Source organism: Marmota marmota, unplaced genomic scaffold, assembly GCF_001458135.2.
Source record: "Marmota marmota marmota unplaced genomic scaffold, marMar, whole genome shotgun sequence".
Classification (NCBI taxonomy): domain Eukaryota; kingdom Metazoa; phylum Chordata; class Mammalia; order Rodentia; family Sciuridae; genus Marmota; species Marmota marmota.
The window spans coordinates 6,028,966-6,056,042 of record NW_026000205.1 but is presented as its reverse complement, the minus strand read 5'-3'; the positions used below and the strand labels follow the sequence as shown (position 1 = coordinate 6,056,042).

Genomic DNA, 27,077 nt, shown 5'->3' with positions numbered 1-27,077 from the left:
ATGGGATAAGCACCGGGCAGAGTGGGCAGGTTGTGCTGGGAGGCAGAGTGATCAGGACTGTCGTGGAAATCCCTGAGGAAACCTCTGATTCAGTCAGGGCAATCAGGGAGGGCTTCCTGGAGAAGGAAACACAGGTGCTCCTGCCTAAATGAGAAGTGGGTGGAGTGTGGAGATGCCTAGACAAATAAATAGAATGGACAAAAAGACCCAGAGGGGACAGGGACACATTCTTCTCGTTTTCATGGAATATTTGTCCTACTGGGGACACAGAGGTCACCAGAACAGCCCGGCTCTGTCCTCATGGAGTTCCCCGTCCATAAAGAGCACGGGTCATCACGGTGACAAGCCAGTGCTCAGGGATAGGATGGGAACTCAGAGGAGGCGCCTGACCAGCCAAGGGGGCCAGTGAGGACTTCCTGAAGGAAGGAACATGAACTGGACCTGGGAAATGACGAGCTGGTTAAGGAAGAGCAGGCAGAGGGGAGAGGGGGCCCGGGAGTTCCAGAAACTGCCGACAGCTGTGGGTCAAGGAAGCAGAGAAACCCACAAACTAAAACAACAACATTGCAAAAGCCTGAGGACGGGCCTCCCAACCCCCTGCTCCCGGCCATGCCAGCAGGGCGAAGGTCTCCATTCCTAAAAGCGAGAAACAGCGGGGACGCTTGGCCCCAGAGGTGCCCGTAACTCCGAGGTCCTGCCTAGGGGCTGGCCCCGGTCGCCGGGCTGGACACCACAGCAGCGACCCTGTTTTTCCGCCGTGTTTAATTCGGTTTCACAGGAGCACCAATAAATAGTTTCTTCCCACCCTGAAATCGTCCTCCTGCCCCAGGCAGGGCCCCGGGACTGGCGATCCCGTCGTCGCGGGGCCACCCCAGCTGCACGGAGAGCCGCGACTCAGGCCAGCTGAGCCGCAGCCACCGCAGGGTTCCCGGGAGAGTTCAGAAGGGGCGGGCCCCTGTTTCCGGAATGGGCGGGGCCGCTCAGGGGGCGTGGTTCTCATCCGCGGCGGTGACGATGACGTCCATCCAGATGCGCATGGCTTCGGGGCTCGGGGCCACCATGTAGAAAAGGCGTTCGTAGGTTTTGACACAGAACGTCAGGCGAGGGCTGGGGCTCTGGAACAGGCAGGGTACAGGGTGGTTAGGACGCTGACTCCGGCCACCGCCCAGCCCCCCTCCAAATCTCGGTCCTCCTGGTTGGTTTGTGGGAAGTTAGTGCCCATTTATGAAGAAACTACTCCCAAACCCAAGCTGGGTAAATCCCCTGCATCCATTCTGTTTTAAACCCTGAGGGCATGGGTTGAAGCCTGCCCAATTTGCAGATGAGAAAACTAGGCTGGAGAAGGGACCTCACTTTTCTGAAATGTCATACAGCTGGGGTTCTAACTTAAGGAAAGCCAGGGTTGGCTCCTCTCCACAGAGGATTCTAAACACTGCATCAGTTTCCAACATTTATTTTTATAAAAGAAAATAAGTCTGACACCATCGGGCTCATTCCCATCTGGTAACTATGGGCAGAAGCCAAGTAATGGCTGTATGATGTCCATGCTCTCAGTGGGCCTCAGTCCTACTCTGCCCTCTTCCTTCATTTATTCCCAGCTTGGCATGAGTTTCCAAGTGGGTGTGTGTGTGTGTGTGTGTGTGTGTGTGTATGTATGTATGCTCACAATGTCATTGAGATACATCCTTAGACCTTTTTTTTTACTTCGAGACAAAGTCTCACTAAGTTGCCAAGGTGGCCTGGAACTTGGAATTCTCCTGCCTCATCCTCCTGAGGAGCTGGGATTACTGGCATGCACCATGGAACCCGGATTTTTGCTTGAAAACTTTTAACTTTTGTCCAAGAAAATTAACAGTGGCTGAGAGCCAGAGTCTGAGGTGGTTTTTTTTTTTTTTGTTTGTTTGTTTGTTTTCCTGTACTGGGGATTGAATCTAGGGCATTTTACCACTGAGCTACAATCCCAGCCCTTTAAAAAAAAATTTTGGTGGGGTACCAGTGATTGAACTCAGGGGCACTTGACCACTGGGCCACATTACCCCAGCCCCATTTTGTATTTTATTTAGAGCAGGGTCTCACTGAGTTGCTTAGTGCCTTGATTTTGCTAAAGCTAGCTTTGAACTCCCGATCCTCCTGCCTCAGCCTCTCCAGCTGCTGGTATTACAGGGGTGCACCACTGCACCCGGCCTAAAAAAATTTTTTTGAGACAGGGTCTTGCTAAATTGCTGAGGGCCTTACTAAATGGCTGAGGCTGGCCTAGAACTTGACAGTCCTCCTTTCTCAGACTCACAAATTGCTAGTATTATAGGCATTTGCCACCATGCAGTATTATAAGCAGTGCCATGAACTGCTGGTCTCTTATGCTGGACCCTGGTATCCTGACAGTAGCAGCTGTGGGTGGCTTTGCCCAGAATGAGCTAGAGACAGGGTAAGGCTCTGACTGAGAGGGCAGGGTGGCACTGAATGGGATTTCACCTTGAAGGCACAGCGTAAGTGGTCATAGTAGACTTCCTCAATGGCCTGGAAGTAGATGACACCTTTGAGCTTGGTCTCTTCCTTGTCTGGTGGAGGAAGGAGAGGGAGAAATAGAGCTAGTGAGAGGCATGTGTCAGGCCCGGGTCACTGGGGCAAGTCTGAGACAGGTGAGAGTCTGAAGGTCCAGGAAGTACCATCGCTGGGGAGTGAGTGGGTGTTGATGCTAGATGAGAGATTGGGAGTCTCCGAGACTGGACAATACTGCAGGCATCCTAGGTCCTTGAGAAGGGAAGGAACTCAAGGAAAGCTGGGGACCACCTAAAGACAAAGAGTCCCATTCCTGGAGCTGGGGTAGGGGAGGGCGCTGATATTGCAGGTTCAGACTCTTGGGCAGTTAGGAAAATGGGGTCTGGAACCCAAAATTATACTAAACTGTCAACTGTGTTACTGAGGAGGCCTGTGTGTGTGGATTCTAGGTCACTTAAGGGGAAAGGGGCTGGGGATCTGGACTCCTGGGCTCTGGATAAAAGAGGTGATTACTGGGTATATCAGAGGAAGGAACCAAGGGCCCCTAGTCTTCTACTTTCAGGGAGGGGGCAAGTGGGGGCCTGCACTTCGGAGCCCTGATGGAGGGGGCAGAGGCGACTCCCAGATGCCTGGGGTGGGGGAGGCATCTGGAGTGGGCTTCCAAAGTCCTGGGCCCCAGAGCTCCAGGCCGGGCTCACCTGCATAGTAGGCCAGGCGACGTGCCTGGCGGTCGAAGCAGAACCAGCGCTTCCTCCAGGTCTTGATGCGGCCACCCATCTTCACCAGGGGTCCTCGGCAGCAGCCACAGGACACGCGCACATGAGGACAGCTTTCTGGGTTGTGGCCCCACCGTTCCAGGTGCTGCCGGAGATCCAGGACGCGGGGGCCTGGAGGGCGGGGTGGGGGCGCAGGTGGAGCCTGCGGAGTGCCGAGAAAAGGCCCACCATGGGACTCAGGAGTGGCTGAGGTGCTGCAGCCTGGAGCCCGGGAGGAAGCCAGGCCTGCTACAGCCTTTGGACAGTGATTTAACAACCACAATCATGAAAATGACCCCAACGGCTACATTTATTGTATTATTATGCCTAGGGTTTGTGGGCATCAAGTACGCCCCACCCCTGGACCCAGTTGAACCCTGGGCGCTCTACCGCTAAGCTATATCCTCAGTCCTTTTTAAGTTTTTTTGCGATAGGGTGTCACTAAAGTACCCAGGCTGGCCTCCAACTTGCTATGCTCCTGTCTCAGCCTCCCGAGTAGCTGGGATTACAGAGTAGCTGGGATCACAGGTGCGTGTTCCAACACCGACTCTACCTCTGTGGTTGTGATGGGGCTCCTAAGAGCCTTATTTTACAGATGAACAAACTGTGGCATAGAGACACGAAATAATCCTCTGGATGGCACACACAGCTTCTAGGTGACACAGAGCTTCTCCATGAAAGCAGAACCCCAGTGGGGTTTTTTTTTTTTTTTAAATGCAGACTCTGGGCCATTCCAGAATAGGGGTCTGGGTGGAGGTGAGGTTCTGCATATCCCACAAACTCCCAGGGACACTGATACCGTTGATGCACCAACTGCACTTGGACCATAGGGAGCTTAGAAAACTCAAGTCAGGACAGAGGAAGAAGGCCTGAAGAGCAGAGAGGAGATGCACTGGTTAGAGACAAGGGAGAGGGTACAAGGTGGGGGGATGACCTGCTGCAAAGGAAGGAAAGACTAGGTGTAAGGAACCCCCACTAAAGCCAGCATGGTGGTGCATGTCTGTAATCCCAGTGGCTCAGGAAGCAACTTAGTAAGACTCTGTCTCAAAGTAAAAAATAAAAGAGGCTGGAGATGTGGCTCAGTGGTTAAGCGTCCCTGAGTTCAATCCCCCATACAAAACAAACACACACCCATTAAGGCCTGGAATCTTCTCTGCATCATCTTACCAAACCCACACAGTAACTCTAAGGATCACCATACAGGACGGAAGCTCCCACCATGTGTTGGGCACTGTGCCAAGAGATCACAGTGATTATCTTGTTTCCTCTCCAGAGCAACCTATTAGCGTCCCCAGTTGACACATGGGGGAAATGAGGCTTCCAGAAAGGAAGTGGCTCCCCAAGGCCACCCACCCAGCTGGGACGTGGCAGAGCTGCGTCCCAATCCAGGTTAGCAGAGATGGGCTTAGGGCTCTCAACTCCCCCACCCCCTGGCTGTGTCACCTCCACAGAGTCCCTGTCTTTCTGGGAGCCTCCAGGTCTCCCAGGTCCCCCTTCCTGGGACTGTTTGGAGGATGAGCTAGCTGCAGCCCAGACCTTTCCTTCTGGGCACCAATCCCAAGAGACACTTGCTCCCCTGCACCAAAGAGCATGGGCACACATGTAAGGACAATACACAGAACAGGGACTGTTTAATAAATGATGTGGCTCCAAGGCAGGGCGAACTGCTTCAAAGTCAGAGCCCTCCATTTTTAATGAGGTTCAGCTTGTGCCTAAGAACCCAGAAGCCCCACCACCCTGCCGGCTGCGTGGGGCCACCTGGCTCTGACTGGCATCTGACATGTTATCTGTTTGACTTATGGATGCTGCTTTTTGTTTATCATCCCCAATACACATCAACTTCCTGGAAGGCAGGGATTTTTATATAGGTCACTGCTGTCACCCAGGGCCTAGCACATAGTAGGCAGCTGATACATCTCGGGTGGAATGACTAATGGAGGGATAAATGGTTGAGAAAACAAAAAGCAGGTTGGGAATGATGTGCTCAATTATAGGACAAATAAATTCACAAAGTTTTGATCAGTAGATACGAGTGGAAAAGTATAAAAAGACTCAAAAGACATCTCAACAATAAAAACAAACAACACCTGTGCAGAAGCAAGATCAGAGAGGGGAAGGTGACCTTACTTTCTCAATACTGTATGATTCTTTATAACAAAAATATGTTCAGGCTAGATAAAAAATATATATATATATATTTACTCCATCACAATGGAACATGCCCATAATCCCAGCAACTTGGGAAACCAAGGCAGGAGGATCACAAGTTCAAGTACAGCCTAGGCAACTTAGCAAGACCCTATTTCAAAATAATAATAATAATCATAATAAAAACACTGGGAATATAGCTCTGTGGTAAAGCACCCAGTACCACTAAAATAAGTAAATAAATAATTAGAAGTTTAATAAAGTAGATGTCAGCAAAATTCAGAATGTGAAAAAACCCACAGGATAAATGGCTCAATTTTTTTTCATGAATAAATGGCATTTAAAAAAAAGAGAGAGGAGGAGAACAGTTAGAGACATTTTAGCCAAATGCTTGGTTTGCATCTGGATTCAAATAAACCTCCAAAGACATTTGAGACAATTAGAGAAATATGCATATGGAATTATATGACTATATTATAGAATAATTAATAATCTCATGAGGTATAGCCAAGAATAAGAACAAGAATTAAAATAAGAATATGGAGCAAGGTACCCATGGGCGGGCTGCTGACACAGATGGCTGAACTGGGAACAGAAATGGGGTCCTTTTGACTCCCCTTCCCTTATCAAGCCCAGGGCCCTTTTTCTGTCACATTGCAGGGGACACAGAGTGAAATGCAAGACAGGACCAAAGCCAGGGGGAGGACCTGAGCAGGGAGGGTAGGGAGAGGCAGGACTGACCATGATGGCAGGAAGAGCTGGGCCTGAGGAACTTTCTCTGCTCTTTTTCATTCCTTCCTGTAGATTTGAAATGAAAGAATCAATGAGAATGCCAACCAGGAAAATGTACTGGACCCCGGGTCTGAGGGAGGAGGCTGGGCCTGGACCCCCGGGTCTGAGGGAGGAGGCTGGGCTTGGACCCCTGGCCCTGAGGGAGGAGACTGGGCCTGGACCCCGGGGTCTGAGGGAGGAGGCTGGGCCTGGACCCCCGGGTCTGAGGGAGGAGGCTGGGCTGGACCCCTGGGTCTGAGGGAAGAGGACTTGAAGTAGGGTTTCCTGTTCCTAAAGAAGAATGAGTCTCACCCTGGCCTTGATCAGCCGCTCCCTCTCTGCGATCGCCTGATGCAGAAGCTTCTCCATGTGAGCGATGTCTGGGTGGAGGGTGGCCCTGCAGCTGGAACCAGGGAACAGAGATTGGCGGGTTACCAGGCCTGGGCCTCTTCCTCCCATCTCCCCACCCCTTCTCCCTGACGTCTCACCTGTTCCCAGGGCCACAGTTTAGCAGCTGATAGAGCGGGTGTCTCCCAGAGGCCTCCACTGCTGGTGTGAGAGTCGAGGCCTCAAGGGGTCCTGAGGGAGAGGGGACCAGATGAGGAGACCAGGACACTCCCAGGCCCAAGTCCCTCTGCTCCTCCCTGCCCCATCTCCATAGTCTGCAGCAGGAAGGGAGGAGATGGGGGCAGGAGAGTAGGTGGGGAATGGAAGAGGCCCTCACCAGTACAATGGAGGGACAGAGGTCGTGGGGATCCTCTCTGGCTCGCTCTCTCTCCTCTTCTCCGGGGCAGGCTTCCAGTCCTCTGGAGACCAAAGGAGCCCTGAAAACATGCAAGGCCCAAGCACTCAGGAAGAGGTGTTCCATCTCAGCAGAAAGTTAGAGAACTGCCACGTAAAACTACCACCTAATGGGCACAGATCAAAAATCTTTTTTTTTTTTTTGTTTTTTGGCACCGGAGATTGAACTCAGGGGCACTCAACCACTGAGCCACATCCCCAGCCCTATTTTGAATTTTATTTAGAGACAGGGTCTCACTGAGTTGCTTAGTGCCTCGCTGTTGCTGAGGCTGGCTTTGAACCTGCTGGGATTATGGGCATGCGCCACTGCATCCAGCAAAAATCTGTATTTTTCCCCCCACAGTGCTGAGGATGAAACCCAAGGGCTCGCACAAGCCAGGCAAGCACTTTACTACTGAGTTACATCTGCCACCCTCAAAAATCCTACTGTCAACATGAGTCAAAGCAGCCAACTGCAAAGGCCCACACTGTCTATGGCACCATTTATATAAAGTATCCAGAGTAAATTAATATAGAGCAAATAAATACAGAGGCAGGAAGTAGAATAGTGATCACCAGGGGCTGGGAGAGATGGGCAAATTGAGGAGTGGTGGCTCTGGGGTGCAGGGTTTCTTTATATTTTTTGGCAGTGCTGGGGATTGAACCCAGGGCCTGGTGCATGCCAGGCAAGCACTCTACCAACTGAGCTATATCCCAGCTCTTTGGGGGTTAATGAAAGCATTCTGAAGTTGAGCTACACATGGTGGTGCACATCTGTAACCCCAACTAGGGAGGCCGAGGCAGGAGGATCACAGGTCCAGGCCAGCCTGGGCACCTTTGCAAGACTCTGTCTCAAAATGAAAAACAAGGGGCTGGGGCTCAGTGGTGGAGCACTCGCCTAGCACATGTGAGGCCCTGGGTTCCATCCTCAGCACCACATAAAAATAAATAAATAAAAAATAAAGGTCTTGTGTCCATCTACAACTAAAAAAGCATATACATTAAAATTTTTCTTTAAAAATGAAAAATAAAAAGGGCTAGGGATATAGCTCAGTTTTAAATAAATTTTCAATACAGCAATAAATAAATAAATACACATCCACATACATGTGTATGTGTATGTGTGTGTGTATACATACACATATATATAAATGCATAAATAATATATCCATATATATAATAAGGTGAGAAGTGCACAGACTTACACACGTGCAGCTGGGTACAATGTACATATATTTACACTTGCATACCAGCCACCCACATGGAGACACAGAACAGGCCCATCACTCCAAAGGCTTCCTTGTCCCTCTTCCTGGCCAGTGACACATCTGTCAAGGGACCATTCTTCTGACTTACGAAACCACAGATACATAGTTCCACCTGTTCTGGACTTCATAAAGAAGAATTACAAGTTGGCCGGGAGGTACTATCTCGTAACACAAGTGGCACTTACCAGAATGTTCCTGTATGATAATTCAGCTGTGCATTTGTTTGATGTGATTTTCCACACTTGTCTCGTTTCAATATTAAGTTTTTTTTTTTAATGGCTGGCATTTATCAAGAGCTCATTATCTGTCTCCAGCATACAGCTTTCCCTCTTTATCCGTGGGTTCTGCATCTTTGGATTCAATATGATGCAGGCCAAAAATACTTGCGAGAAAGGAAAACTGTATCTGTCCTCAACATGTTCAAACTTTGTTTCTTGTCCTTATTCACTTAACGCAGTACAATAACCATTTCCATTTCCATCATGTGTAAGTGTCTAAGTTATCTCCAGTGTTTTATGGAATACAGGAGGATGTGTCCAGGTTAACTGCAAGTACTCCAACATTTTATATAAGGACTAGAGTCTCCTGAGATATAGGTCTCCTTGGGGGTCCTGGAGACAATCCTTTACAGTCCCAAGGGACGACTGTACCTGGCACTCTGCAGGCCCACTTAAGCTCCTAAAAGCCCTGTGAGGCCACGTGTGGTGGTGGCACCTGTAGTCTGAGCTACTTGGGAGGCTGAGGTGGGGGGATCATATGAGTCTGTGAGTTCAAGGCCAGCCCTAGCAAGGTAGGGAGACTCCTATCTCAACAAAACAAAACAAAAAACCCTGAGTTGGGAAATGTTCGCTCTACTTCACAGAGAGGAAACTGAGACCCGAGTCCCTGGGCTTTCCTTCAGCCATATTCCCAGCACTTCCTGGCTGGGAGCTCTTGGATAATTGGCAAATGGGACTGGGCAATGCAGACCCCAGTTTTGTCTGCATGGTGCTTCTATTCTAAGGAACTGAGTGAGCCATCCTACAAATGAACTCATCATCAGAAATTGCTGTGTGAAAAGAGAACAGAGTACTATCAAAAAGGATCATTTTCTAATTAGAAAACCAGGTACAGGCTTCTGAACACCAACTCCCAGCCCCAAAGGATGAGTTGTTCAAGGAAAACTGGGGGGGATGGTGCTTCAAGTGGAAGGATCAGTAAGTACAAAGGCCCTGAGGCATAAAAAAGTATAGAATGTTGGTGGATCAATGCTGAGCACAGTGAATAGGGAGGAGTGGTGAGACATGCGGGCGTCATATCAGCACTTGCAGCTCATGGTGAGGAAGCCTGGGAAGCCACTGACGGCCTTGGGGACGGAGGGATTAAAGCAGGAAGGATGAGGATCACTCTGGCTGTTGTGTGAAGAATGAATTAGTATTGGGCTTGGTGTGGTGGTGCACACCTACGATCCCAGCAACTCAGGAGGCTAAGGCAGGAGGATCGCAAGTTTGAGGCCAGCTTTAGTACTTAGCAAGATCCTGCTTCAAAAAATAACAAGAAGGATGGGGATATAGCTCAGTTGGTAGAGTGCTTGCTCGCATGCACAAGGCCCTGGATTCAATCCCCAGCAAAACACACACACACACACACACACACACATACACACACACACAATAATAGTAATAATAACAAAAATAAAAAGAGCTGTGGATGTAGCTCAAGTGGTAGAGCACTTGCCTAGGACATGCAAGGCCCTGGATTCAAATGCCAGCACACAGAAAAAGAATAAATTATTGGGAAAAAAAGAATTAAAATGGGAACATTAGTGAGAGGCTGATGCAGTTACAAAAAATAAAAAATATAAACAGATGAGGGTGAATAGATCAAGGATGAAAATAATTATAATAATACTAATAAGTAGAGAAACAGCAGCTCTCACTGAGCACCTGCTCTGCTCTGGCCACACTGTCTAGCAACATAGCTGACACTCTAGCTACTCAGATTTCCACAAGAACCAGCTAGAAAGTTAAATCTATTAACCGTCACCCAAATAATAATAGGTCCTGCTCTTGGGGGTTCTTCTGAGAAAGATATGAAATTCTCTATATTAGGCTGAACCACGTGAAATTGCCAGGAGTTGTTTCTCAGCTCCACATAATAATAATCCCACGTGGCAAAAAGGGACAGAATGGCTTTGAACAGACACTGGCCTATCTTAAATGCTAAAAATGGAATATTGTTATTAATGATCATTAATAAGTATTAAGTAATAAACATTTTTAAAGTAATTTTAAATATTAATTCATGAATATGAAATATAAATTATGTATAATAATATGATAATACAATAATATATGCTTATATTGAATATAATAGTATTTGGTGATATAATAGTAATTAACATTGTTTGCATAAATGTTATTTTTTGCATAAATGCATACACGTGCACACACACACAGGTATTCTTCACAACACTGCTTAAACTGCAAAACCTTCCATCACTGCCTATAGAGGGAGGGCAGCTCAATGCCCCACAATAGAATTGTGTGCCACACGGAAGCCAGAACATTGTCATGGCTGGGACTGGGGTTCTGTGGCAGAATACTTGTCTAGCATGCAAGAGACACTGGGTTCCATCCCCATCACCACCTAAAATACAATAAAAAAGAACACAGGCTCTGCAAACAGAATGCTTGGGTTCAAATCCTAGCTTTGGCACATGGCACCTAGCTAAGTAACTTAACCTCTCTGCCTCAGTTTCTTCACCAATAAAATGGAGATAATCTGCCTGTAGAATTGTTGCAAAAATTGAGTGGGTAAGCCAGGCGCGGTGGCGCACACCTGTAATCCCAGTAGCTTGGGAGGCTGAGGCAGGAGGATTGTGAGTTTAAAGCCAGCCTCAGCAACTGCAAGGAGCTAAGCAACTCCATAGGACCCTGTCTCTAAGTAAAATACAAAATAGGTCTGGAGATGTGGCTCAGTAGTTGAGTACCCCAGAGTTCAATTCCCAGTATCTGTCCCCCTAAAAAATTAAGTGCGTGAATCTATATGAAGCATTTCTAAGTATGTCAGGCACTCTCCAAGGACTTGATAAGTAGCTGTTATTACTACTATTGTTACTGTTTATATTATTATTACAGCCATTAAAAATGATGAGGCTGGGGTTGGGGTTATGGCTCAGCAGTAGAGTGCCCACTTAGCATGTGCAAAGCCCTGGGTTCGATCCTCAGCACCACAAATAAATAAATAAATAAATAAAGTTGTTAAAAAAACAACGATGAGGCAGCTCTAAATGTATCAACAGAGAACAGTTTCCATAATGGAGAACGATAATAAAAAATTAAAAACAACAAAGGAAAGACAGTGGAATGGATCTGACATCATTTTCCATGTACCCATACGAAAACAACACAGTGAATCCTACCATCAAGAACATCCGTAAGAATGGGATCCTAACTAGAGAAAGATATTCCATGTGTGGATAATTATATCAAGCTGGATTCTGCTGTCATATATAACTTAAAACAACAACAACAACAATAATAACAACAACGAAAAAAAACCCCAAAACAATTAGCTAGTACACACATTTTGGGGTAAAAGAAGTTTACATGATATAATGAGAGCTACCAATTTCTAAGTGCTTACAGAAATAAGACTTTTTTTCGTGTAATATTTACCTTACTTCATTCATAGCACTTGGATATTTTCTGCTCCACTTCTTTAAAAAAAATAAATAATAGTACCAACCCATTCAATAAATGTTTAAGCCATTAAGAAAATGGGGCTCCCAGTTTTGGGGGTTGTTTATGTTGTGGTGCTTGGGATCAAACTGGGGCCCTCATGCAGAAAAGCAAATGCTGTGCCACTGAGCTACACCCACAGCTCAAGGGGCCCCCTTTTTACAGAGTTCTGGAAGGATCAAGAACCAAGCAGCTGCCCTACTTCTGGAGAGAGGGCCTAGGGGCCTTCAGGGACACAGAGACCTTCTTACCCATACACCCTGTTTGGTCACTTTTAAAATTTACTTCTGGGTTGCACATGCTCTTATTTCTTCAGGGAAGACGTGGGGTGTTAGGCAGAAAGAAGGAAATAAATAAATAAAACTGGAGCCATCAAATACCCCTTGGTCAAGCTTCCCTATCTCCCTCGCCCCCACACAGAGCCCAGTGGAAGTTCTGGACTTGGGCTCTGCTTTTAGGCCCTCCCTCCCGACTGACCAAACAGGCGCATGGGCAAAGGAAGCAGGGGAGGCACCTGCAGGGAGCTGTGGACAGAGAAGAGGCAGGAAGAGGTAGAGGTGGCAGCAGAGTGGCTGGTGGGGTCCTGAAGCACTAGCAGCTGCCGGTCTGTCTTCTGGGTGAACAGCAGCTGGGGAGAGGATGCAAAGATTAAGGGGAGATGAAGAGAACACAGAGGCACCCCCAGTTCTCAGATGGAAAAACAAAGGCTCAGTCACAAGAGGAGCTAGAATGTGGTCCTTAGTGTCTAGTCTCCCAATAAGAGCAAGGGCTGTGGGCCCCCTGCACTGCCGATCCCTGAGGAGGAAGGGCTGGGGCCTGAGCTCCTGAGTGGGGAATTCTGGACCCCAATAGAGGAAGGGTGGGGCCTGGACCCCCATGTCTGAGGGAGGAGGACTGGGCCTGGATCCCTGGGTCTGAGGGAGGAGGGCTGAGGCCTGGATCCTCATGTCTGAGGGAGGAGGACTGGGCCTCAATCCCTGGGTCTGAGGGAGGAGGACTGGGCCTGGATCCTTGGGTCTGAGGGAGGAGGGCTGGGCCTGGATCCTTGGGTCTGAGGGAGGAGGGCTGGGCCTGGACCCCCATGTCTGAGGGAGGAGGAATGAGGCCTGGATCCCCATGTCTGAAGGAGGAGGACTGGGCCTGAATCCCCGGGTCTGAGGGAGGAGGACTGGGCCTGGATCCCCGGGTCTGAGGGAGGAGGGCTGGGCCTGGATCCCCGGGTCTGAGGGAGGAGGGCTGGACCTGGATCCCCAGGTCTGAGGGAGAAGGGCTGAGGCCTGGATTCCTAGGTCTGAGGTGGGGAGCCTGACAGGCATGTAAAATCGCCATACCTTTGTGAGAGCTTGGTTGGGCTCAGAGAAGTCCCCACCAGGTGTCTCCTGAAGGCGGTTAAGCTCGAGGAATCGGTTCTGTTCCTAGGGAGGGCATCACGGCTTACCACATGGTGAAGCCAAAATGGGCCATCCCCATAGCCAGGAGGCATGATCCAGGGAGATGGTGGGACACCTGAGGGAAGTGAGTACCTGGGACAGGTCTCCAGGGAAACTCACCTGGGCCAGGGCCCGACGGGTCTCCTCCTTCTCCTGGCTGAGCCCCCGGCTCTCAGCCACCATCTGCTCCCCCAGAGACTTGAGCTGCTCCTCCAAGACCTGGATCCGGCGCTGCAGGGCCACCCCCCGCCACCCTGGTTACTCAGCTGCTCCAGGAGCCCCAGCCCACCCTCCCAGAGAATCATGTCCTCCCTGTGAGTCTAGAGAAGGTGAGATCTGAATGTCCAGGGAGGAGCCTGCGAGGTTCTTTTCCCATTTGGGGTTCTAGGAGAGATCCGGGGTGGGTGGGAGGGGAGGGAGGAACTGAGATATAGGCAGAGGCCTAGGGAGATAGCAACCCCAGAGAGTCACGCAGAACAGAGACAAAGGGACAGACAGAGGGGACAAACCAGAATAGGTCCAAAGAATGGCAACCAGGACAGACCTCAAAGACAGAAATGTAGAGAAAATGCAGAGGAAGAAGACAAGATAGAAACAGGAGACAGAAAGAAGGACAGTCCTCACCGAGGAAGGGAAGAGAGAGGGACAAGAAGATCCAGAAGCAGAGGTGGGAGGAGGAGACCCCCCCTCAGAACTTTCTAGTCCAGAAAGTGGGAAACTGTGTGAAGTACCCACAGAACCTGTCAGACCCTGAACGTGAAGCTTGCAGGTCGGACTAGTGACCACATCTGTTTGGACCAGGGACCGAGAGGCACAGAGCGTGGTGGCCAAGACTGCGAAGGTTCCAATCCCAGCTCTACCTTTTAGAACTAAGTGACTTTGAGAGATAATGTAAGAACTTTGACCTTCTGCTTCTTCATTTAAGATATGGAAAAAGTAGAACAGGACTTGTCTGTCGGCCTGTGTGAGGATTCAACAAGTGAAGACCCTGGGACGCTCAGCACTGGGTGTGACACACCAACAGTTCAGTCAGCTCAGCGACGCACGCGCAGTGGGGGAGACAAGAGGAATGGCCTCAGGGGCAGGGTTAGTCACTGACACTCACCCTGTGCTGGGCCACACTGGCCTGAAGTTCCTGGACCTTGGGGTCCGGCAGCTGGAGCCCAGGGCGGTCCCGCTCCTCCTCCTCCTGCCGGCTCTCCCGCTCCAGTTGCTGGAACTCCAGGTCCTCATAAGCGCGCTGGGCCACATCCAGCTGTTCCCTCATCTGTGAGTGGGGACATAAAAAGCCTGGAGGAAAGTTGTGGCTGCAGCCTGGATTGTTGGTCAATGAGGAAAGACGGCTGAGGGGCTGAGGGAGGAGGCTGGAGTCTGGACCCGTGGGGCCTGGACATCAGGTCCTAGAGAGGGTCCAGAGGGCCCTCACCTCCTGTACCCCCTGCAGAAGTCGCTCCCGCTGGTCCTCTGGCTGGGAGTCCAGCTGTCCTTGGGCCTCCTGAAGTCTGTGGCGGAGACCCTCCACGCGGTCCCGCTCCTGCCTTAGTTGCCTCTGTTCCTGAAAAGCGACCAGACTCAGCTTCAGATGAGCTCAGAGAGGGAAGCAGGCCAGCAGGGGCAAGACCAGCCAGACCTCAGACCCTGCCTGGTGTCAGCTCCGCGGGGGCAGGACTCTGACTGTCTGGTTCACTCCTGTGCTGCACCCCCCAGAGGAGGCTCCAAGTCAACAGTTGTTTGGGAAATAAATGAAGGAGAAGCCAGGTGCAGTGGCACATGTTACTCAGGAGGCTGAGGCAGGAGGATCATTAGTTCGAGACCAGCCTCAGCAACTTAGTGAAATCCTAATTCAAAAACAGAAAAAAAAAAAAAAAAGAAGAAAGAAAGAGAAAAGGGCTGGGCTGTAGCTCCATGGTAGATGCTTTCCTAGTAGTCACAAGGAACTGAGTTCCATTCTCAGTGTGGCAAAAAAGAGAGTGAAATAGGAAGGAGGGAAGGGGAAAAGAAAGAAACAAGTGAAGGAGTGAACAGGAAACATCGCCATACTGGGTAATGCTGGGTCCCTAGCCCAGGCCCTGCCCTCCAGGAGGACACACAGCCATTTACAGCTGAGGTCAGAGCAATGAAAGCAGAGATGCAGGAGCCTGGGGTAGGCAAAGGTTCCCAGATATGGGGATTTTTTTTTTTTTTTGGGTGCTGGGGATCGACCCCAGGGCCTTGTGCACGTGAGCCAAGCACTCTACCAACTGAGCCATTGCCCAGCCCCTGGGATGGGGAATTTAAAGCCTCAGATCAGGGAGCATTTAGACCTGGGGAGACACAGGGGGCTGGAGGGGCATTTGGGACAGAGGGGCAGCATGGCACTAGTGCACAGGAATTAAAAGTGCATGAACTTTGCGGGGCAAACCTCAGCCAGGGAGAAGTGGGAAGGGAGGAGGGGCCTGTGGGACACAGCAGCCAGAGGGCTGCCCACGGTTTGGTCAATGGGGAGCCATGGAAGGAGTGAAGGGATGGAGCAGGGCAGGGCGTTGGAATCCCCTGGGGAGAAGGAATACTAGGGCGGAGACCAGCTCCTGCAGGAGTCCTCAAAGCAGTGAGTGAGCTGGGCCTGGGCAGGGGGGATGGGAAAGAGATGGACCAGAGACACACTGGGAAGCAGAACACGGTGACTGGTGAGCTTGGGGGTAACAGAAAGGGAGGCATGTAGGACCTGGTGACCAAGAGGCAAAGGGACAATCGAAGTGGAGAAGAGTTGCCAAGGACAGCTTTAGAAATGATTAAGAAAAAGAAGCAGACTCCTGGCTTCTCCTCAGAGGAGGGCTGAGGACCCCTGGGTCTGAGGGAAGAGGGCTGGGCCTGGACCCCGGGTCCTGATGTAGGAGGCCTGGGCCTGGATTCCTAGGTCTCAGGGAGGAGGGCTGGGCCTGGACCCCTGGATCTGAAGGAGGAGGGCTGGGCCAGAACCTCTGGGCCTGAGGGAGGAGCCTGGGCTGGACCCCTGGGCCTGAGGGAGGAGGGCTGGAGGCTTGGACCCCTTCAGTCTGAGGGAAGAGGGCTGGGAGCCTGGCCTCTTGGGTTGAAGAAGGAAGGAATACCTAAAAACCCTTATCCTAAGAAGGCAGGCACATAAATAGACCTCAGGCGAGAAATCAGGGTTGGAGAAATATGAGGTGTTTGATTCTAAATGAGAGCCCTGGACCCAGCTCCCCCAAATGCCAACATACAAGCTACTTGCCAAGAGAAAGACTGATAAAATTACAAAGTCACATTTTCCAGGCTATAATTATACCGAATCCAAGCAATGATTACTGATGAATGGTAAAAATCCTTAGGTAAAAGATTATTAAAAGAGATCAGAGTGACCTCATAGAGGTCGGACACCCAGAAATGATGTCCCTGATTCTCGCTCAGAAAGCACAAAGCACATCTAAATCTGATTGAGCCTCTATAGCTAAGCAACCACTTGCTCACGGCAACAGAGGGCCACTGAGGGTCACCACAGGCATGCAATCAGCCACATCATACACTTTTAATTTCTGTGCACTAGTGCCATGCTGCCCCTCTGTCCCAAATGCCCCTCCAGCCCCCTGTGTCTCCCCAGGTCTAAATGTTCCCTGATCTGAGGGATAGGATACTTGGTTTCTTCAACAGACAGCAAGGAGCAGACACCGTTGGTGAGAACCAGTGGTGCTGAAGTCACATGAGACATCACAACCAAGCTTGGCACTCAGTCTGATTCAAACAAGGCCCCTGTTAACTGGTGATTTTGAGACAATCTAGGGAAAAATGAAAATGGACTAGAAATAAGACAATAATAAAACTTATTGATTATTAAGGTAAGGGCTGGGGAGTAGCTCAGTGGCAGAGCAATTGCCTAGCATGAGTGGACCCAGGGTTCCATCCCTAGCACCATAAAAAATAAAATAAAAATTGGGGCTGGGGATGTGCTCAAGCGGTAGCGCACTCGCCGGGCATGCGTGCGGCCCAGGTTCGATCCTCAGCACCACATACAAAGAAAGATGTTGTGTCGGCCGAAAACTAAAAAATAAAACATTAAAAAAAATTCTCTCTCTCTCTCTCACTTTCTCTTTAAAAAAAATAAAAATTCCTAAGGTGAGATAATAAGATGTCATGGTGATGTTTTTAAAAAGGAGATCTTATTTGCAAATGGTACATGCTAAAGTATGTACTAGTTTATGATGTTGGGGATGTGCTTTTAAAACTAGGGAGCAGGAAGCAAATTGCAGGACATGAAAGAAGAAAGGAAGATTTATGATTGTGGAAGTTGGGGAGCACAGGGCATGGAGGGAGGCTGTCTGCCTATTTGATTTTTGTGGATTTGAGATTTTTCCTAATATGATATTTAAAAAGCAAAAGCAGAGGGAGTCAAGGAAGAAGGCCCAATGAGTCAAGTCTAGAATCACAGTCAGGGAGGGAGGAGGGAAAATCTGTTCTCAGCGTCTCTGGATCCCAAGTGAAACAGGGACCACGGTGGGGTGGGGGGACAAGTCACCAGAAAAAACACCACGAATATCTCCCTCCATATACACACGCAAGGAAGGAAACCACTGGAAAAGAAACAGTAGGTGAACAAACCTGTTCCCGCTCCTGGCTGCCCGGCTCCTCGACCACCTGCTGCCCTAGCAGCTCTCGGAGCTGCTCCTCCTCCCGCCGCAGGGCCACTCGCTCTCCAGCCAGCTCACCCCGTATCAGGGCCACCTCCACCTCCATCTGCAAGGTCCATAAGTCCAGGGCTGAGGGTTCTGATGCCTATGAGGGGCCCAGGAGCCTGAACTCCCGGATTCTGAGCACCCGGTTTGGAGGAAGGATGAAGCTGGGGGCCTAGAATCCGACCCCTGGGCGAGGAGGGCTGGGAGCTGGCCTTGCAGATGAGTTGAGGCCAGTCTTTCCAAGGGGGTCCAAGCCTCACCTGGATCCTCAGCTCCTTCTTTTGACGCTGAAGCTCCTTCAGTCTCTGCTCCAACAGGGCAACACGTGTCACTGTCTCCAGCTTCTGGGCTTGGAGCCTCCTCCGGGCTGCTCTCACCCCTTCCCCATAAGGGGTGCAGGTGGAGGGCGTGGCCGGCGTCTGTGCCCGAGGCGCGCCCTCGGGCTGAAGTTGGAGAGGGCGGGTCAAATGGAAAAGGTCTAGCCTCCTACAGTCACTATAGGTCTGGTCCCAAGCCCTCATCCCTCTCTGGGGGTCACGGTCAGCCTAACTCCACCACCATGCCCATTTGATCTGTAAGGCGGGTGGGGGAAGGGGCAGACCTGGCGACCTCGGTATCGTAGGGGCTCACAGTTCAGGAAGGGGGTACAAAGCCGATTCATGGAAGGTGATTTTTGTTGTTGTTGTTGGTTGGTTGGTTTTTAAATCTAGGTCCCATTCTCTTTGCGCCCCATGTCCCATTTTTCTCCCCACGTCTAAGTCTCTCCCCCTGTCTCTCAGTTGTCTTCTGTCTCTGAATCATGAGGTCTCTTTCTCCCTCGGAGTCTCTCCCTCTCTCCAGGTTTCTGCGCCCGTATTTCTCTTTTTCTGAGTAATTTCACCCTTAGTTTCCGGGTTGCCCTCTGGGTCTCTAACCATAGCTCTGAATCTCTGGGACTCTTTCTCTCTCTTCGCCTCCCTCCTTCATCTCTCAGTCTCTTCTTGGGGTCTTTGTCTCAAGGGTCTCTGTGTCTCTCTCTGGTTTCTGTCTCTCAGTAGGTCTGGGGCTTTCTAGGTCCAAGTCCAGGTTTGTCTCTCCCTATCTCTGGGTCTCTCTCCCAGTGCCTGTATCTGTGTCTGGTCACCCGTTTGGGTCAGTCTCTATTGGGTCTGCTCGTGGATCTGTCTGGTGCTGTCTGTTTCTCTGTCGTCTTTCCCCATCTCTGTGTTTTTCCCTGTCTCCAGGTCTCTGTCCCTCGGGTTTCTCTCCACCGGCCTGTGTCCGGTCACCTGTTTGGATCTCCCAGTGGCTGCCGCCCTAAGGGCCCTCACCTCCTCCCGGCTGCTCTCGGTGCTGCTGCCTTCTCCCACTTCTTCCTCTTCCTCAGTCTGCTGCTCAACTCCTTGGCCGCTAGGAAGCTCCGCCGGGACCCCGGGCGCCTCCTGTTCGCGGGGCTCATCGGGGTGATCATGGGGCTGGGAGGCCCCTTGGGGCTGAACCTCTGCGTCGCACTCGGGGACCGGCGGGGACCCAGACCTCTCCTCCGGGCTACTGGGAGTCCCCATGGCCGCTTCGGACTCCTGCGGGGTGGGCGTGGTCCTGGCTCCGGGGCGTGGCCTGGAAGCGTGGGGCGTGGCCTAGGGTCTTCGGCGCCGCACCCGACGGCCTGGCCTCGCGGAGTGCTCGGGGAGGCTGGGCCTAGGAGTTCAAAGGATGGGCCTGAGCACTCCGAGGGCGTGGTCTGAGCTTCCAGGGGCGGGGGCACACTTCCCTGTATTTCTGGGCGGGTATCTGACTCAAAGTACCCCTCTCCCCTTGTCCAGCTCCCTAAACCGGTTGGGGCCCTTCTAAAGGGCTCATTAGAGGGGAGAGTCTCCATCTTCATTCCTATCTCCCTTTGAGAACTCTTAGAATGTGGGCAGTAGGGAGGCTGGTATACAAAGGTGGCCAGGCAGCCCTTCAGGGGACAGGAATGGGAGCGCTGGAGGCGGAGTGGGAGGTCGCGATGCTGGGTTCTCCGAGGGTGGGGCCCGGAAGGCCTGATGCCGCGGGCGGGGCGAGCTGGTCGCTCCCTCCTCTCTCCAGAGCTGTTGGACCTGTTGTCCCCCCCTCCACTTCCGGGCTGCTGGGGAGGGGGACGGGCGGCCTCTCCTCCTCTTCACAGCCACCTGTCTCNCCAGAGCCTCCGTGCCACCCAGGTGTCGGGCCTTGGACTTGCCCAGTGGCCCCCGACAATCTCTTGGGCCACTTTAACGCGACCCCTTCTCCTCCCTTCGTACTCAACGCCCCTTCCTCCCCGAGTCCGGCAGTCCTGATCCCACTGTGTAAGGGACCAGCACCCATGTCGCGTCACCCAGGGATTCAGAGACCGGGCTCCCGGTCTTCCCCTCGGGACGAGGCTGGAGCCCAAGCCCTCCTTTTCTCCCAGGAACTAGGCTCCCGAACTCCGGCTCCCGCCTCCCGCGCGGGCCCCACGAGCTGAGTCCCCTCCTTCCCGCAGCCCCGGCCCCTCACCAGCTCGCTCCGCTCCGCGCTCCCGGCACTGCAGCTTCTGCCACAGAGACAGGTGGCTGTGAAGAGGAGGAGAGGCCGCCCGTCCCCCTCCCCAGCAGCCCGGAAGTGGAGGGGGGGACAACAGGTCCAACAGCTCTGGAGAGAGGAGGGAGCGACCAGCTCGCCCCGCCCGCGGCATCAGGCCTTCCGGGCCCCACCCTCGGAGAACCCAGCATCGCGACCTCCCACTCCGCCTCCAGCGCTCCCATTCCTGTCCCCTGAAGGGCTGCCTGGCCACCTTTGTATACCAGCCTCCCTACTGCCCACATTCTAAGAGTTCTCAAAGGGAGATAGGAATGAAGATGGAGACTCTCCCCTCTAATGAGCCCTTTAGAAGGGCCCCAACCGGTTTAGGGAGCTGGACAAGGGGAGAGGGGTACTTTGAGTCAGATACCCGCCCAGAAATACAGGGAAGTGTGCCCCCGCCCCACACACACTTTGCTATGGGGCGGAGGACAGAGGTTAAAGGTCTCAGCCAGACCTTTTCCTCTCTGGGCAAAAACAGAAAATAATTGGTACATGAAACCAGGTTATTAGATGTCAAGAGCTGTGCTAAACACTTTACACACGCTAATTTGGTTTCACCCTCAAAGCAGCCCAGCTCGAAGGAGGGATTACTATTTCCATTATATACTGAGGGGAAACTGAGGCTGGGGGGAGAGAAATGCGTCCAAGGTCTACACATCAGCTTCATTCTTTCAACATCCATGTTCTTAACCATTATGTAAATTGTCACTCCAAGTCAGGAAGCACCTAAGAGATCATTCCAAATGATAGCAACAATAATAGCACTCCTAGGGAGTTGGCCATTCAGGCAGTGTGCCAAGCACTCATATTTATGGACTTATCAGATCTCCATGACACCCTATTATTATTATTATTATTTCCATTTTACAGATCAGGCAATTGAGGGCTGTAGAGGGAAAGTACCTAACTCTAGGACTCAGGACCCAACCGTGTTCTGATCCAAGGCCATGAGAGCACCTGCCAGATATGTTGGCTTCTAATCTTGTGAGTTAGAAATCTCCCGGGACCTGCATGGTGCCCAGCTCCCGCAGCCTTTCCAAGGGACTAGAACCAACTCCAAGCACATCCACTCAAAACCCAGCTGGTTCCCCCCAGAAAAGAGGTAGACGTCAGATTCATGACGAAAGGAAAAAAAATACTTTTTATTTAAGAAGTTCGAGGGGCTGATGGGGGTAGGGTGGGAGGGGACAGAGGTCTAGTGGTGACCCCTCTCCCCTCGCTCCACTGAGTGCATTCTTGACGGACATAAGCACCTGACAGAAACAGGTTAGGAAGGTGGCGTCTGGACCCCGCAGCGCATGTTGGCTGGAACAGCAATGTCTGAAAAGAAACTGGATGAAACCAAGGGGCGAGGCAGAAGCCCATGTCCCTCCAAGGACCCAGGTACACTGAGCCCTTCTTAGGGAACTAGAGTTCTGGCCCTAGCCCTCCTCCCTCAGACCCAGGAGTCCACACCCCAATCCTCCTCCCACCAGGACCCAGGGTGCTCACCTATCTGCTGTGGTTTAGGCAAGTTCAGATTGTCCATGACCTTAACAAACTCCTCACAACTGAGAGTGAGCCGAGGGTTCAGAGTCCGCTCCTCCTCCACGGTGGACATTGTGTGTCCTAGTGACCAAGGTGGGGGGTAGGGAGAGGGAAGTCAACTGGTCCAGCACTTTGGGCCACTAGGAACTACAATTCCCAGGAGGTCTTTGGGTGCCTCTCTAGCCAGGCACTAATGGGCTCTTCCCAAAATATTCTGAGATTGCTTTCCCTCCCGATGCGCATTATGGGAAATGTAGTTTCCCAACAGTCCTCTGCACTCCACAAGGAAGTCCCAGGAAAACCCACGCCCTGCAGAATTCTAGAAGTTGTCTAGTTTCTATATCCACACACGGCACACCCAAGCACTTAGTCTTTTTTGGCCAGAGGAATTTATGGAATGTGTGTAGTCTCTGTGCCATACAAAGAATACAGAAGCTGGCTATCCCCTCAAAAGTTAGGTAAGCCCCCACCCCCTCCAGCGAGCCCTCACCATGGTAATCATGAGCAGGGTAGACCAGACAGTTGCCTGGAAGTGTGAAGATCTTTTTGTGGACTGAGTGGTACAAGGTCTTAGCACAGCCTGGGGAAGGAAAGGTCAGAGGTCAGTGGGTGAGCAGGACAGGAGAAGCCATAAAATACCTTCCCTCAGGAAAAGGGTGGGAGGATAATCAGAGTAGCTAAGCCATCACCCTCATCTCCTGCCCAAACCCCTTTGTCTAGGTAGAGGCAGAGGGAAGGACATACATGAAGAAAAATGAATGGTGAGAAATTTGCCTTTATAATGTGGGATTGTAAGGGTGGGAAGAGAGATTCTGAAGCCCCCCAGGAAATGTGTCCTTAATCTGGGGACACTGAGGAAGGATTCTGGGCAAAGAAGTTGGACTAGAAGGTAATAAACCAAAGACATGAGGCCATGCAGCATATGGAACAGTGGTTCCAACAGGAAGCTGAGCCTCGACTGAGACAGAGGCAAACCTCTCTGGAACATTCTTTTGCCTTCCATTTCAACCTAAATTCTCCCATTTTTATGTTGTGTTGGGAATGGATAAGAAGCAAATTAGGAGTCCGAGAGAGATGACCACAGACTGAAATGAAGACATAGAGAGGGAGAGGGGGCCGGGACCTGGCTTCTCGTTGCCAGTGTGTGACAGCTGCCGCCATTTCTCTCACGTGGTCTTGCCTCTGCCCACAAGACAGACTACTCCTCCAATCTAGTGTCAAGCCACATTCGTGCACATGCTCAACGGGCAGCCAGATCCTGAGATCCAAAACTAAACTGTCTTCCCACAGGGAAACCCCCGAATCAAACCATCCTCTGCAGCTACACCCCGAAGCTGCAGAACCTTCTCACAGCTGAACCAGGGACCAAACAACCTCCTAGTGGCCTCTGAGCAGCTGATCTCCTGAGCACAACTCCACCCCACCACACCCACCAGCAGCTAAGGCCCTTGATGTGGTTTTCGAACACCTTCGTAAATTCTTGAATCTTCTTATTGAAACGTGACACTTCATTTCCCTCCCCTTGATCTAAGGGTCTGGATTACATATTTTGCTCCTAATAAATAGACTATTGCAAAAATGACAGAGTATAACTTCTGAGGCAAGATCAAAGAAAAAATTAGGGCTTCTCTTTCTCTCTGGTCATTTTTTTTTCTGGGAGGATCTGGCTGCCATGTCATAAGGACACTCATGCAGCCCTCTGGAGCAGTCCACCAGGTGAGGAAGGGAGGCCTCTGCCAACAAGCACAGGAACTGGCAGCCATGGGAGGAAGCCACCCCAGAAGTGGGTCCCCAGACCCATCCAGCCTTCTGATGAGTACAGCCCACACCCTAAACTGCTCCTGGACTCTTGACTCTCAGAAACTTTGTGGGACAGTGAATGTTACTACTACTACTACTACTACTATTATTATTATTTTTATTATTATTTTATACTGGGGATTGAACCCAGGGGTACTTTTCCACTCTATTATATCTCCAGCTTTTATTAAAATTTTTTAAAATTTTTTATTTTGAGACAGGGTCATGCTAAATTGCCAAGGCAGACCTTGAACTTGCAATCCTCCTGTCTCAGCCTTCAGAGTGGCTAAGATTATAGAAATGTGCTACTATGCCTGTCTAATCATTGTTACATTTTGCAGTAATTTGTTTCACAGCAATAGATAACTAATGCACCCCTGGAATTAATGGTCCTCCAATAGCTAATGCCCTAAGTGGATACTCTGGCAACTAAATTCTGAATGTAAAACTGGCCCCCTAAAAATCTAAGGTCCATTCATTCATTCCTGTAGCTAATGCATAAAACCCTGGCAAATATATAACCATATTTGAATCTTGGGCTGGATAAGGAGCGGGTCACCTTGCTGGAAGTCTGTCCGCCCACATCCACGGATCAGCAGGGCATCTCCAGTGAAGGCCATGCTGAGGTCGTTCAGGACAAAGGTGACACAGCCTGGGGTGTGGCCAGGGCTGGCCCGGGTCTCCAAGGCCTGGCAGGGACAGGGTGTACAGAGACAGTCACCAACAAGCTGGCCCCAGAAGCCCCACCTGGAGCCCCACCAGAGTCATATTAGACGAAGGAAGAGATTGTAAGTCTAAAATGCTTAAAATCCGTTTAAAGTTTCTGAATGAAAATAACACCACAAAGCACAGAAAAACAAAAACTTAAAAGGAAAGCACATTTTGAATGTATTCACCATAGTGGTCAATATTTTCAATATATAAACAGCTGACAAGACAGTAGGAAAAAGATTAGCACACTACTATAAAAATGAAATACTAAACAGCCATTAAAAGTGCTGCTGCTAAAACAAAACTTAATGATGTTTCACATATACTTAACGACACAAAAAAAAGACATTTGGTGTCCAGTAAAAGCAAAGAAACAGGTTACAAAGCAACTTGTACAGTGTGATATTTGCAAAAATTTATTCATTAACTCGAAATATGTATTTTATTCTTTGGGCTCTGTATTAAACTGTGAATATGCAATTTTACACAGATAAAATCCTGATATGGGAAAGGTTCTTTTAAGCATGACTGAAATTTTAGAGGCCACAGTAAAACAAGGATAGATGTGACCACACAGTTCAACTTTTTTTTTCTTTTTTAGTACTGGGGATTGGGCCCAGGAACACTCCATGACTAAGCTACATCCCTACCCCTTTGAAATTTTTTTTTTCCCCTTGAGATAAGGTCTTGCTAAGTTTCCCAGGTTGACCTTGAATTTACAGCCCTCCTTCCTCAGCCTCCCAAGTTGCTCAGATTAGAAGCATGTGCCACCATGTCCAGGCAACATGATGATTTAAAATAAAAAATCAAGCGGGACATGGTGGCACATGCCTGTAATCCCAGTGGCTCAAAAGGCTGAGACAGAGAATTTTGAGTTCAAAGCCAGCCACTCGAAAGCGAGGCGCTAAGCAACTCAGTGAGACCCTGTCTCTAAATAAAATACAAAATAGGGCTGGGGATGTGGCTCAGTGGTTGAGTGCTCCTGAGTTCAATCCCCAGTACCCGCCCCCCTCCCCCTGCCCCCCAAAAATCAGAGTTAAAGGACATTAAAAAAAACCCCTCAGAGTCAATATTGGCAATGTATACAACAAAGTACTTTAAGGTGAAAAAAGCCACAATATATGAATAGCTCCCAAGCATCAATAAGAATTTCTAAAAGAACTGGGTTTGGTGGCACACACCTTTGACCTCAGTGGCTCAGGAGGCTGAGGCAGGAGGATCACAATTTCAAAGGCAGCCTCAGCAACTTAGCAAGGTCCTGAGAAACTTAGAGAGCTCCTGTCTCAAAATAAAAAATTTTAAAAAGGGCTGAGGATGTGGCTCTGTGATAAAGCACACCTGGGTTCAACCCTCAATACCAAAAAAACCAAACAAATGAACAACAGCAGCAAAGAACTTAGAAAGGAAAAGAACAGGCAGTTCATGGAAGATGAAATAAATAGTAAAAGATCACCAAAAAAGACACTCAACCTCCTCAAAAGGAAGAAATGGAGAAAGGAAAGGATTAAAATTTTAAAAACACTTATTTTCACTGACCAGAGTGACAACTATCAGAATTGCTTAAGGTGTCTGGGACGAGCCTTTTTAGTTCCTGGGGTGTGGGTACAAATCAGTGTAGTCATTTTGGAGGGAAATGAGCAGTATTTATTAACATCTCAAATATGTACCCTTTATGACATCTCAAGCCACTTCTGGGACTCTGCCATTAAGAACCCCCGACACATACATACAAAATGCCCACGTCGGGAGTCCTGTGGCCTCCGTCTCCACACTCAGCTCCAGGGAAGTCAGGGTCATAGAACAAATATCACTCTAATGACCTAACATCATGATTCAATTAGTCCCCACTTATAAAATTAGTCCCCACACCCCCATCCCTCCTCCCTCTCAGTAGAGCTCCACCTCCCAAATCTCAGCCTCATCCAGGTCAGTCATCTGCTGACATCCAAGGACCCCACAGGCGGACTCTGTGGCCCCCCACCAACTCACTCCACCTCTCCTTACTCCAGTTGGGTTCTGGGTGTCAATGTCCCTGGCCAACACTTTCCTAGTCTCTCTGGCAGCTTGGGTAGCCCCTGACTACTGTCTGATCAATGAGATCTCAGTAAGACTCCTGAGATGTCTAGGGAGGAACAGGCATTGCTTTTTTTTCCCTCCTGCCTCTGGCTCTAAATTCAAGGTGTGATGGCTGCAGCTGCAGCAGCTACCTTGCAACAAAAGGCACAACCCTGAGAATCCCAGCGACCTAGTGCTGCTGAACTGCCTTCTTGCAGATCTCCTATTGTAGGAGAAAGTCAGACTCCCGCTTAGTGAAGACATGTGGTCGCTTTGTGTTTGATCTGGAGACACAACAGGAGGCTGCAGTGGGGTCAGCAGGAGTGGAGAGCTGGGAAGGGTGCTGGAGGTGACAGCTCAGTCAGAGCCAGCAACGTGAGAATGAGGC

At 50.3% G+C, this 27,077-nt stretch overlaps 2 protein-coding genes across 3 annotated transcripts; both read right to left on the bottom strand.

Moving 5' to 3' along the window:
- Positions 1-745: 745 nt before the first annotated feature.
- Positions 746-20,696, bottom strand: Phldb3 (pleckstrin homology like domain family B member 3). Of its 2 annotated transcripts, XM_015496761.2 has the most exons (16): positions 20,531-20,694; positions 19,348-19,714; positions 18,298-18,480; positions 17,964-18,098; positions 14,800-14,928; positions 14,479-14,640; positions 13,494-13,604; positions 13,275-13,358; positions 12,458-12,571; positions 6,898-6,997; positions 6,662-6,752; positions 6,486-6,576; positions 6,144-6,200; positions 3,198-3,417; positions 2,473-2,558; positions 746-1,115 (listed from the first exon to the last, which is right to left on the bottom strand). In XM_015496761.2, the coding sequence occupies exons 2-16, from the start codon at positions 19,579-19,581 to the stop codon at positions 981-983; spliced, it is 1,932 nt and encodes a 643-aa protein (XP_015352247.1). In that variant the 5' UTR covers positions 19,582-19,714; positions 20,531-20,694; the 3' UTR covers positions 746-980. The 2 variants fall into 2 exon arrangements, with proteins under 2 accessions (XP_015352247.1, XP_048646725.1); XM_048790768.1 differs by lacking the exons at positions 12,458-12,571; positions 13,275-13,358; positions 13,494-13,604 and having other exon boundaries at positions 20,531-20,696.
- A 1,014-nt stretch (positions 20,697-21,710) lies between these two features.
- Ethe1 (ETHE1 persulfide dioxygenase) lies at positions 21,711-24,687 on the bottom strand (the record flags this gene model as incomplete). The annotated part of the gene is made up of 4 exons (XM_015496760.2): positions 21,711-21,916; positions 22,088-22,204; positions 22,614-22,703; positions 24,483-24,687. Coding segments are annotated over 4 exons (465 nt in total), but the record flags the coding sequence as incomplete, so codon positions are not given.
- Between the last annotated feature and the right edge of the window lie 2,390 nt (positions 24,688-27,077).